The 12,897-nt window shown below is 38.5% G+C and overlaps 1 protein-coding gene across 1 annotated transcript; it reads right to left on the reverse strand.

Moving 5' to 3' along the window:
* Positions 1-1,184: 1,184 nt before the first annotated feature.
* On the reverse strand, positions 1,185-12,208 carry flz (transmembrane serine protease filzig). Its single transcript, XM_065311408.1, has 5 exons — positions 11,857-12,208; positions 2,789-4,738; positions 2,111-2,482; positions 1,746-1,981; positions 1,185-1,672 (listed from the first exon to the last, which is right to left on the reverse strand). The coding sequence occupies exons 1-5, from the start codon at positions 11,963-11,965 to the stop codon at positions 1,508-1,510; spliced, it is 2,832 nt and encodes a 943-aa protein (XP_065167480.1). The 5' UTR covers positions 11,966-12,208; the 3' UTR covers positions 1,185-1,507.
* Positions 12,209-12,897: the final 689 nt, after the last annotated feature.

Raw genomic sequence — 12,897 nt, forward strand, 5'->3', positions numbered from 1 at the left:
TATGGTCCGAATAACTTGCTAGCGTGTGCACCTGACACCCACGCGCACCCCTAGAGCGTTGCGTTGCCGCTGCTCACGTGCAGCCACAGGCACGATTTTCCTGCACGTTTATCTAGTCATACTCATTCGAAGCTGGCCGTTGTTTGATGGGTATTCATAAACCACGTTTGCTAGTGTGCAACTTCGGAAAGACTAATGCGTATTGTTATTGCCTTTGTATTAGCTTTACTTCAATTTAATCTTGTTTTTTTATTAGTACATAAAGGACCATTCAGAGTGGAAATAAATCACAGCTGGAGTTGATTGAAGAGCTTTCATGGCAGTAATATTTTGTGCTTAATTTAATATTCAGGTGAAATTCACAAATATAATTTCTGTCACGTTCTGAGGCGATTTTAGTCGTTTTAAGCGGAAATCCTGCTATATCTTGTTTATTCCAGTGATAATTTAAGTTTTATTAATGGTAGATTGCTAGTATTGATTTAGAAAATGTTTATTTAAGCATATTTGGAGTTCAGATATGTGCGTTGGCTAAATTCACATTTATTTCAATGTTTACACATCCCCATTGTTTGTTTCCTTATGGGCGTTATTCTAATTTCGTATATTTTTGATTTTCATCCCTTTTATTCTAAAAGTTATGATTTTATTGGTAAAAAATATAAAATGATGTTGAATTCTCTTGCAACCACAAAAATAGCAAATGTTCAATATGTCTGAATATGAATATGTCTGAAAGTTTATGATTTTCAATGGGCGTAACTATTATGTATAACACTTCATTGTATTTTATTTAAATAAATCATACTCATTGCGATCCTTTATGTCGGGTTTGAATGTCTTCCCCGCAAACACATCTTCAGAGAATACACAATTTCAATCCCCTAGCAACCAGGTGATGGTGATGACTGTGGGTATCAGATGAAACTGAAGCAAGTGTCTCCTAAATTTAAATAAAGGATCAAGACGGAGTGCTGCGCGCGATCTGGAACACGACTTTAAGCATCCGAATCTGATATTATATTACTGCTTGGGATGTACGACGCAAATACAGAAAATAAATCACCTAACTAAATCACCTAACACCGATTTAAAAAATCAATAAGATTTTATGGTAAAAATAATGTTAAATCATTTTAAATCTGGCTAATAAGGAAGAACACTATAGTGAAACTTTAAATAAATTAATTTAATTAAATATATTACTTTCTTTTCAAGATCAATTTTATGAATACAAATACTCATAACAAAAAATAAATAAATAAATATTTATACACAAAAATACACTGCTTCTTTTCCGCATATCGAATATCGTATAGATTTAAGCTTTAATAACACCTCGTCTTCGTCGACGACACAAAGTCCTATGTGACAGTTTTGTACATACATAACTCGCGCGTGTGCGACCGCCGCCCGCAATTTAAATCGTCCGCGTGTCGCGCGCCGCGCACTTTTCTGTCATTCACTAAATTCAATAATGGTGACCATCAATTGCGTCCGCGCCCCTCTAATGCACTCCGGTAATGGACTCGATCCACGGCTTGTAAAACGTCGTCCGCATGTACACGCCGGGCAAATATGGCGCTGCGCACTTTATGCCGTGCGACACAGTTCCGGCGAGTTGATAACGTCCGTCGGGACGCTGCAGTACCAACGGACCACCGGAATCTCCCTGAAACATCATCAATTCAAATTGAAATTTATTTCCGGGTTTCATTTAGTACTTAGTTTGTGGTTATGTTTACCTCGCATGAATCCTTCTGTCCGTTGGCGTAACCAGCGCATAGGAATGATTCCAAAATGACTTTTTGATGTCCAGCTGTGCGGAACATTTCTTGGCAAACTACATTTTCCATTATGGGTACTTGAACTTCCTGTAGCACGGAAGGCACTCCGCCGCCATACTTGAGCCGACCCCAGCCAGTCACAGTCGCCATTCGACCCGTGAAATCTTCGTGATCACGTGGCAAGCAAATCGGAACTGAAATAAAGTTTAATTTATGCAAATATTTGCAGATGGTACTTTCACGGCATTATCAATATAATCGAATGTTTGAGATGCCATCTTCTAACCTCCTTTTGTGTCTGTGGGTATATCTCTTTCACTCACCTATATGCGCGTCGAACTGAATCGGGTGCTCCAGCTCAAGCAGCGCTAGATCATTTTCGAAAGTCGCGGCGTCATACTGACGATGCACTATGACCCTTTTGACATTCCTGCTGACGGCGCGCTTTGCCTCCAGGTCGCCGGAGATGTCAAACTCACCGAAGACGGCAACCAATGAGGCGAGAAAGCCTGGCTGACAATGCGCAGCTGTCATTACATATTTATTGCTGATCAGTACACCTCCGCATTTGTTCTTTGTAAAGAGTCCTAACCACGTGCTTTCACGCACAAGAACCTGCCATGGAAATTCGCCAAAGGTGGCACCTTTTCCTCCTACGATACGACCGGATTTCACCAGTGGACGAATACCACATTCTGTAAAAATATATTTTAAAAAAATTATGCATAAATGCGAAATGACAAGACGCGTGTTTTATTTTTAGAAATTAATGAATTACATACATGAAAAACATGCTACAGTAATGATATCTTTAGAACACACTCTCAATGATATTTTTTATATTAAATTTGTTCATAATAATTCAAACCGGGAAAAAAATTGCCGAAAAAGTATTGAAACTAAGGTATTATATTAATGTTTGAAAGTATCATAACTGTAACTTTTCTAGTTCAATAGTTACTCATTAATAACTAACTAAAAATAACGTTAAAATTACTTACGCGCTCGGTAATCTTGACTAACATCGTCATGTTCAATGTAACTCTCAGTCGTCTGAATGGTTGTCACCTTCTTCTTCTCGGTGGGTTTGGTAGTCTTAACTTTTTTTGTAGTTGTTTTAACCCTCTCAGTAGTAGTGGTGATAACCGGCGCACGTGTTGTCGGTTTCTTAGTCGTAGTCTTCTTAACCGGCTTTTTTGTCGTCGTCTCAGTTTTATTCACTCCCGAATAAACAATATCTTTAAGCCCGTCAAACGGTTCTTGCAGACCAGCAATGATCTTATTAACAAAGGATTCTACTTTGGTATCAAGCGCGGCATCCTCAATGAAATCCGGAGTCGTTATGTCATTATCCTGATCAAATATCGGAATGGACATGTTGAGATTAGGATTGCGCACAGGGGGGAAATTAATGAGATTGTCGCCATTTGCATCTACAGTTTCCGACTCTTCAGCATAGTAAGAATTGACTGTAGGGGTTGTTGTAATGCTAGGTTTAGGAGTAATAAGGACTGTAGGAGATGGCCTTTCACTAGTGTTATGTATATGTTGTGTGATGTGGTTGTTGATGGTGACAGTCACCGGATGCTTAGTGCTGGTACTAGCCGTATATGTATTTGGACGTAGTGTAGTATATTTTGTGGGAGTGTACTGATGAGAAAGTGGTTCCGGACTGGTGTTAGACAGTGTTGATCCCAGTACAATAATAGTGGGAGCATTGGGTGGTCGAGTTACAGCGTAACCTGGTACAGTCGTTAGTGTGCCGGACCCTGGGCGTTTCGATATAGTACTACTGTAGACGTAAGAAGTACTCGGTGGTTTTTTCGATGTGTATCCAGCGGGCCTAAAAGTTGTACTACTGACGTACTGATATACTGGTTTCTTTGATGTTGTTGTCGTAGAAGTAGTGGTACCCTTTGTTCCAATACTGGTTGTGGCAACCTTTCTGGTTGTAGTTGATTTTTTTGTTGTTGTACCAAATCGTTTCTTAGTTGTAAGTTTTGATTTTGAAGTAGTCCTTCGTGGGGCTGTTGTAGTGATGGTAGTATACGCTGCTTTAGTTGTAGTTGATGCTGTGGTACCAGTAGTTGTTGGAGAAGTAGGTCTTCTTGTTGTGGCTGTACTAGTACTGTAGATGTAGATATTAGGTGGACTAGTAGTTGGTTTTCCTGTTTTCCGGGTATCATTAAGCATTTGCACTATGTTGACAATTGTTTCAATCGAATCAGTTTTATTTTTTACATCATGATTGATAGTAGGAACCAGCACATACTCTTCAGATGGCTTGGGTTTTGGTCTAAACACAGGTTTGCCAACAACCGGAGCTGGTGTGTAGTACGACGGTGCATTACTAATACTTATATGGATGTAAGGCGATACATCAGGTATATACGGTTGTGTTGACAACTCAATTCCCTGAGTAGTTTTCCGATCTTCCGCTATATCAGGGTTTTTGAATTGATCTCCATTGATTTCGTTACTTCCACTTGTAACAACCACAGTATCCGGTGCAGTGGGATGCGTCACACCCGCTGTTACAAATTGATCTTGTTCGTTGATTTGTACTACGGTATTATCAGCTGCTGTAGGTAGTACGCCACTATTGGAAGGTTGATTGCCGTAGAGTAGTGTTTGTGTAATTTTACTGACCCCGCTTGATGTTATATGCCCAACCGATCCAGGAGACTTGGTGTAGTATAACGTATTAGAAGGCACATTTACGGATTGCTGAACATTGTGTATGATCAGTTCCCCAGCGCTACCCGCTGGTAGCTGGCAGCACGCACCAAAAAGAAAACCATCCATACAAGCACCTACTACTATTCCATTGCGTTGAATGCATTCATGATTAAACATGCAGATATTAGGACCTTTCAGTTCTTGAGATAATTCTCGTGTTGGCTGACAGTATCGTGGTGTTATTCGGTAACCTCCAAATAGCTTGCGTGTGTCTGCAAATAAAATAAAATCATCTTTGGTGAAATTCACTGTGTAAACATGATATATGTTAGTTTTTAAAGTATATCTCATATGTGTGCAATGTTTATATTTGTTCGGTTGTAGTAGGTCAGTAAACCGCATTTTTTTCTTCATCATGAGCAGCAGGTTTCTTTTCCTGTTCGCCGCGTAGGCTAATGATGTCATTTCGGCGCTCGCGCTCTCAGTGCGCCGCATTATTTCACTTTTAATCCATTTTCTCGAATCGCGAACGCAGCGAATAAGTGGCCATCTTTACGGACAGTAAATGACGCAAGACGAAGCGGAGCGATGCATTCAGCGACCATTTGCTGCGCTCGAACGCATTCACATTGTATGCATAGCGAGCGCGCGCGCGACGAATGCGACAAACGATGCGAAGAAAGAGTTTCTTCGTTCTTCGTGTCCTAGAACGTGAGTGCGCTGCGCATTCAATGTTTCGACCGTGCGGCTCGCAGGAAAGTAAACACGGCTGACCCTTTTTCATATCTTGTCTGACGATGACATTTTCACTTGTGGACATTAAACATTAGAAAAATTTGGTCGTGCCTAAAATGGCATAAAGTTTAGCTAAAATTTTAAAACACTAAAAATCAGCAGGTATTTTGCTACACGAGTACATGAAAGCGGTGTTAATGCGTCGAGGATAGAAAAGACGCAATTCGGTCCGAAACGAGCCACAAATCTGTGTGACCTCCTTCGTCAAGTCTACGACGCTGCGACCAATTGAAGAACATTCATACTTGTATAACTATAAATATTTCTATTTGGGCTAGTTGTGTTTAAATGTGATTATTTTATATATTTTGCACGCATGTCATAAGTTTGCTGTGCTTGCTTGTGACGTAGGTACATAAAGATGACGACACCGTGACCCTCATTTCCAGCACCCCGAAAACAAGTGTGGGCTGCGTGGAGCATCAGCTGCAACATTTGCGCGGTTGCGGCGCGCCGGGACCTGCACGCCGCCAAGAAAGGATCGATACCGCGGCCGCCGCCGCTGCCGCTGGTGCTGCTACTGTTGCTGCCTCCGAACGCTGGCAGGCACTCGTCCCACTCTATAGCTGTGTTATATTTCTACCTCTGCCTAACAAGTTCAATGTCGTGAACTTCGTGTACCTCTCGCACTCTATTCTGTTTTACTCATTAGCCACAAACCCAACTTCTTCACATATAAACATGACATATACATTTGACAGCGTATAAATGTTTGCTGAGTTCGCATTGTATAAGAATTAAATTGATTAATCAGCAGCCGACTAAGCTACGTGTTCCGCCTGGCTTTGACTTTGGCTGGCAATTAGAAAGTAAGTCGACATAGTTTTCTTCCCGCGCTGAGCGAACACATTTTCACACCTATTTACATATGCGCGTTTAATTGAAACATCAGGATGGTATACGCCGACCAATTGGAAAGCAAATTAAATGCTTAAAGTAGATGATGATCGTAAAATACGATTTTTTTGCTTCTTTCAATCTCTTAAATCTGTCTTCAATTTGTAAATCTTATAAATTGTATTGAATTATTAAGTTATAACGACTGCTAAACCCAATACATTTTTTTTTTATAAATTTACGACGCTCAGAAAATACCAATAAATATTTTAATTCAGGTTCTTTCAATTCACATCTTAAAAAGCTTTCAAAATTATTAACATTACGTTTTCTTTAGTAATGAACTTAACCTACTCAATTTTATGTTTCTATATCTTCTGTATTTCAATGACATCTTTTTATTGATTATTTTATTGTTTTGCATGCACCGTAAATTGGATGTGCATTGCTGCGTCGTCGTGCATTTAATTGTAGGAATCTTTAGCACACTTTTTTCTTTTCTTATTTATTTATTAACCGTTTTACTCGTCGACTAATTGCTAATTTACTTCGATGGCGTTTTAATTGACGTGTTGACTCGCTGGTTTTTGCGTAGCGAACGCTCGCGGATTCAGTTAGTACCCGCTTGAAATAGATACCCATATTATTCTCAAATGTTCTGTTATTTACTTGCCACCATGTAAAAAATGTGTTTCGTAATAACAGAGTTTTTGATTTTGCATTGCAAAACAGTTACGCAGATACTACCGAAACAGAGAAACTTAAATTTAGATTTATTTGTCAGGTGCATAAATGTAATTTAACAGATTTGGAAATACTGTTATATTTTGAAGCAAATTTTTGAATGTTATTTAATTCTCCACCTAAATTTATTTAACTGGTTGAGTAATTTGTCCCAATCATGTTAGTATCATCAGTGACATCAGTTATTGTAATGTTTGCGCTTGTGCAGTGCGTATGACACTATAACAACTATAAAAATCAATGATATTCCCTCTATTTTTCTGCGCTACAAATTGAAATTGAAGAATCCTCGTACAGTTTTCAAACTCTCGTTTTCGTGCTCACTTAAAACTCTGTTTGTTGGCCACAAAGCTGAGATCAGATTCGCACCGTCGAGACGATGTCAGACGTGAGCATAACGTGAGGAGGCAAAGGCAGGTATTCCAGTTGGAAAGCCAACGGAACAATACATTACCATTTCTCGACACGACTGGACGACGCCAACTTAATTCGATGCACAGTTATTAATTAATGTATCGGTCACATTGTCACACGTTGAATTGGTAATCGGTGAGTAAGAAGTTAATAATATCAAATTGAAAGCGTCGCTGTGTTTTATGCTGGCAATATAATAATAGTTATTTATGTGAAAGTACACGCCAATAGTTTCTATCGACTAAAATGCGTTAAATTGCTAGTCAAACAATCATTTTCTGCTTTATCCAGCTCAATTCAATTCGATGCGCAATTTTGGCTAAACGTGGAAAGTGTGAAAATTGACATAGTCTAAATATTTGCGATAATTAAAATTTCACAAACAAATAAAATTCAAAGAACTGAAATAAATACCAACCAGCATAAATAATGAAATATAATAAGAAACCAAAACAAAATTCTAGGATTATAATTGTGTAGGAACAATGAAAAGTTATTTAATTAAGTGTCGTACGTCTTTGACACTCGCGCTGCTCCGGATTTACCTTTCCGTATTCAGGGCGTCGCGTTTACTTATTTGGCGAGCTTCGCGCGCGCTATACCAATCACATCCTGTATATTCCGATTTATTCCGCCATCAGGAAACTCGACGCGTAACACGGAGAAGTTTGTAGATTTTTGCTACTTGCTTTATTTCTTTATTACTCCAGTGCAAAAACCTACCCCACGCGGAAATACTTTGAGCAATTGGCTAGAGTTGAACACTTCAGCAAATATTCCGAGAAAATGAGGATAATATTTCATAAAATCTAATCAAAATGAAGGTGGAAACAAGTTTACAAAGGTCGAATATTAAATTCAATTTTTTGCATTTTTTACTTCAGATTTAATCAAAAGTAAAGAGTTGAAACACATTAATATTAAAGTTAAATTAATTAAAAACGAAATTTGAGGTAGAATTTAAATTAAATACTACAATTCATATGCAATCATGAATTTTGATTAAATAAATAGTTTCAAGCACAAATGAAGTAGTAAATTCAGTAAAAACAGTCCAAAAACATTTTTAAAGTGAAATTTTCAATATTCAAGTTCGATTAAAAAATAAAGTAAATCCAGAAATGTTAACTGCTTGATGCAAGAAGCTGATCGTCAATTATGTGCATACTCTGCGCATAGTTCAGGTCCACTTCTTGTCAGATTAGAGCAATTATTAGATTATAGCACACCGCGCTGCCTAGCTGTATTTGCATAGTTTGATCACTTTAGTCCGATACTCTTTTTAGCCGATTTAAGCGTCATTAACAAGCGACTCGCAGTACAACTCGTTAAGTTTTCTTTGCACGCAGCCAACGTATGACCCAACTGACCATTGGGCACAAAATCAACGAAAAAATAAAGAGCAACAGCACTACCGTGTCTCGGATATACATCCAGTAGCAGTCCTTGTCGTCGTCGTCGTCGTTCACGTTGCGTGACGATTTACGAATTTTTAATCGCCGCACACCGCCGACGAAAACCATATTATGACCCGATGGCATAGATTTCGCCCGGTGGCGATGGGCCTGGCTTGTCCGACGCAATAACATAACGGTCGCGATGCGCCTCGCTTCCATCAACCAACCTAACACCAAAATCTTGTTAATGCATCAGATAATCCGTTTCGACCAAAATTATCAATTTCAGTTTTGAACAGATGATTTTGCTATAGGTACTGAATTTGTGCGTGAAGCGCGTACATGCAAATGACATTAGTACATTACAGTACATTAGAACGAAGGCGGTAATGACAACTTGCGTCAATTAGCATCATCCACCTTATTCCGGGCGTAACTCTCATCTGTGCTCTGTTCTTCTCAACATATATGAATTCCTGTGGTTGTGTATGTGTATCGACTTCGTTTATAACTGTTTCTTGTCAAGATGTTGCTCGCAGGCCGCACAGCATGCTGTATTACATGCTCTCGTACATTATCCACGTATATGTGGTTCAATAACTTTCCTTGGAATTTTGCGCACAGCCCAAAAGCGAACCAAGTTTCTTCCCACGTTCGCGTTTCGTATACAAAAATGAAATTTTCTAGTAATTATAAATATAATTGTAATTTGAATGTATGTTTTGCTTTCTTTTGGGAACAATACTGTGTTAGATTGTGAGATTTTAGCGAAATTTTATGTGCCATTTCTCATAATATCTGAAAAGCAGACATATTTAATTTATTGTATTATACATTAGTTTAATCCTATGTTTTTTATATGGAACATTCAATTAACATACAATATGATTTAAATTTTATGTGTCATCATATTTCATTAAATTATATCTTAACTTTTGAATAAGTAAAGATAAATGATGAAATCTTGTACTCATGTGTAGATACCTATAAAGTAGCAGGTACCATAAAGTTTTCTTGTATTACAAATCATTATTTATTAATTACTTTGGGAGATATGAAGAACAAAATTGGAAGAAAATCGTGTCAATGTTTTCTCACCATTAATTCTTAAGTAGTATATTTTTTAGCACTGGCACAGTGTGCAAGAATGTGTTAATGGCATTTCTATTATTTACATATCATAAGCGCAATGTGATTGTCAAGTGCTGAGAGAAATGCAATTGCTTTTTTCACAGCCCGCATCTTCATTGATAGCAAGCGCAAACAATGCATGTTCAACTGCTGCTATTCTGTGCATACGTGCATACCCATACAACATAATGGAATATTAGATGATTACCCGACGAATGCGATACGCAATGAAAAAGCATGCGCATATTTTGAGATGCGCATTTCAAAGTGATTTGTAGGTTACGTTCGTGTCCGGGCGCGCGTGCGCCAGTGCGCTGGTTAATAAAATCTTGTTATTTACATAAATCGGAATATGTGAATAGAAATACGAATACTAATAGGAAAAGACATGTTGAAGAGGCGAAGAAATTTCTGTCGCGTGCGGCCGCTACTTTCTATCGCGCTTGCGATTCTTGTTCTCGTTTTGCTCGCAAGTACAGGAGCAGTTTACGCCGGCTGCAATCCGAGATTATTTAGGTAACAGTTACACAAACATTACTAATAAGTAACGAAAATAAAATTATTTTTCAGAAACTTATTTTAAAATACCGGTTTGATAATACAATTTAACCTTGTATGTCATAATAATTTATCATCTGTCATCTGTCATTTGTCAATTGCCAGATTTAAGGTTAGAGGTTTATAGACAATTGTGATCATTGATTTTCACCCAACCAGCATTTATATAATGTAGACCTGTAATTATTCGTTTGTTCTAAATGTATCGTAATAACATTCTTGTGTTATATTCAAATTCATTGTTTGTTTCTCGATGTGTGTGATTGTGTATGCGCCCGAGCCGAGCGTGTGCGACAACGTCGTAATGAATAAGTACTCATATATGATGTGTACCTACTTGTTTTTTTATTTCTTTTTATTTTCGAGTCATGAATATGGAATTCAGAGCGCGCAAAAAGACGCACAGCAAATTGGCGTGCGCGCCTCATGTCAACCTGATCGTATCTGGCCGCACAAACAATTACTATTATATGCTCGACAATAACTGACAATTGAAGTCGTTCTGGTTCTACATTTATATGGTTTAATTTTCAGGCAAATTTAGCAATTACCATACTCGTACAATTTAATACTACTAAACTTAATATTAGCATTAAGGTTAATTAAAAATGCTCGGTTTTGCAAATGCATGGGTTTCTTTAAAGTTGGCTTAGTTTGATTAAATTATAACCTCTATGCGAAGGTACCGTAACTAAATATGCATAAGTGTTCCAAACTGCTACTAATAATGCCTTTGAATAATGTATTAAGCGTATTAAGTCATTTCGTTGTAATATATAGGTAGTATATATACGAGTGTATATATAAAAATTGCGATCAAATTATAATTTGTACTTAGATGCATTTTATTAATTTTAATTAAGATTTTAATATTATATCGACAATAAAGTAGTACTTTAATGTTAAGACAGTAAAGTAAAAGTGTTATCAATGCAAAAATGAAATTCTTTCTCAAATATTCCATACACTTTCAATGTTTGATTAAAAAAATGTTTTTTTCTTAATTTACAATATTTTACATTAAAAAATATATGATTTTCACTTTTAAAATTATTGCACGACAAATCTTTGATTTTTAAATGTCTCAATGTGTGACTGCACCATGGTTAACTCTTTTCATATTCTACCAAACGCATGCGGCAATGTAATGTGTACGGCGGTGGTCATCAACTGGTTAATCAAGTTTGTATCATACGCTTATTCTCGCGCACAAGAGAATGAGCCACAATAAAACCGTTGCTTATAACGCGACTCATCGGCAATCGGTGGCCGCACGCGCTTTTCGTGCTCGTTCGATTGTAGAAGTTTCACTCTTAGTGGTCTCTCAGAATCGCCTGCTTAATGGTACGCAATTTGTCAGCGACAACAGATTTATAACATTATAACTGACAGAAGTAAAGATGGTTAACAACCCAACTGCAACCGGTTCAAAATCAAAAATGTTTCTGAGGGCATCAAATGTTGATTCGGAGCATTCTTTCTTGAAGTATATTGAATTGATGATGTTTTATTACCTTTTGTGCTTGGACTATGACTGCGCTCTTCGATCTCGACGGAATGTGTCCATCTCACTGCACATAATAAACTTAGTAAACTAATGATAATTGCACTGGTTTTATCCATTTTGTGACACAGTTTGCAGCAAATTTTATTTACTTTGGAATTTGATATTCGTATTTAGTTGGAGGACTTTATTGATTTGATAGTTCTTATCGCGACATGATGCGCGTTTTGATTGTGGTTGTAAGTAATTCGTAGCGCGCTGCCACAATCCGAATTGTTGATCGCAAGGCGCGCGCGTACTCTCGGAAGATGTTATTCGGCGAACTCTCGCTGAAGAGCCAGCCGGTGTGTGACTGAAGAGCCAAGCATGCTGGTCTATCGGCCACCGGAGCAGCCGAAGTAGGTCACTGGGACGCAATAGCGGTGTTCCTGGTAGCCCCTCGGCCCCACCACGAGGCGCGTACCGTCACCGATGACGACGCGTTGATACACCTGCTAACTTTGGTGCGGTAGCACACCATCGATGGCGCTTCTTACCATCCAACAATTCATCGGTATATCCACGCCCACCCTATGGAAGCAGCGCATGCAAATAAGATACAGGTAGTGTGAGTGCAAATTTCCGTCTACGACGTAGGTGTAGGTATAAGTTGTAGGTGCGTCAACATGATTTAGGGTCATACCTGCGCGTCGAGGAGATAAGGCCGCCGCTTTCGCTCGCGCGCGCATGCATTTCGATGTCGGCACGATCTTGATCTCTTCGACGCCGGTCGGCACGCTCGCATTTCACCGGCGGCGCGCGCGGTCACGACTCACCTTCTTTCACCTTCCTTCCTTTCCAGCCAGACTGTTCTTCCTATCAATCGACCTTTTGCATCCTTATTAACCTCACGGGTGTGCTATTATCACCATTCGCTTCATGTGCATTGAGAAAGAAGAAAATGGGAAAGTAGAAACGCATCCTCATTGTGTTAATGTAATATTGTGTCGATGAGATGAGAGAAGAAAAAAACAATGAAACCGACTGATGCATGCGGTTGTATAGAGGTTAT

The sequence above is a fragment of the Atheta coriaria genome, unplaced genomic scaffold (genome assembly GCF_025399875.1).
Source record: "Atheta coriaria isolate IRGN ID8LTWV9N9 unplaced genomic scaffold, Caltech_Dcor_3.1 hic_scaffold_9_pilon, whole genome shotgun sequence".
NCBI classification, from domain to species: domain Eukaryota; kingdom Metazoa; phylum Arthropoda; class Insecta; order Coleoptera; family Staphylinidae; genus Dalotia; species Dalotia coriaria.

Bases quoted from the DNA above. Each gene is read 5' to 3' on its own strand.
- flz (XM_065311408.1), bottom strand. From the start codon at position 11,965: ATGGATAAAACCAGTGCAATTATCATTAGTTTACTAAGTTTATTATGT. The intron at 4,739-11,856 runs GTAATAAAACAT...TTTTATTTGCAG, and splicing joins TCATAGTCCAAGCACAAAAG to ACACACGCAAGCTATTTGGA. The intron at 1,673-1,745 runs GTAAACATAACC...ATGATGTTTCAG, and splicing joins GACAGAAGGATTCATGCGAG to GGAGATTCCGGTGGTCCGTT.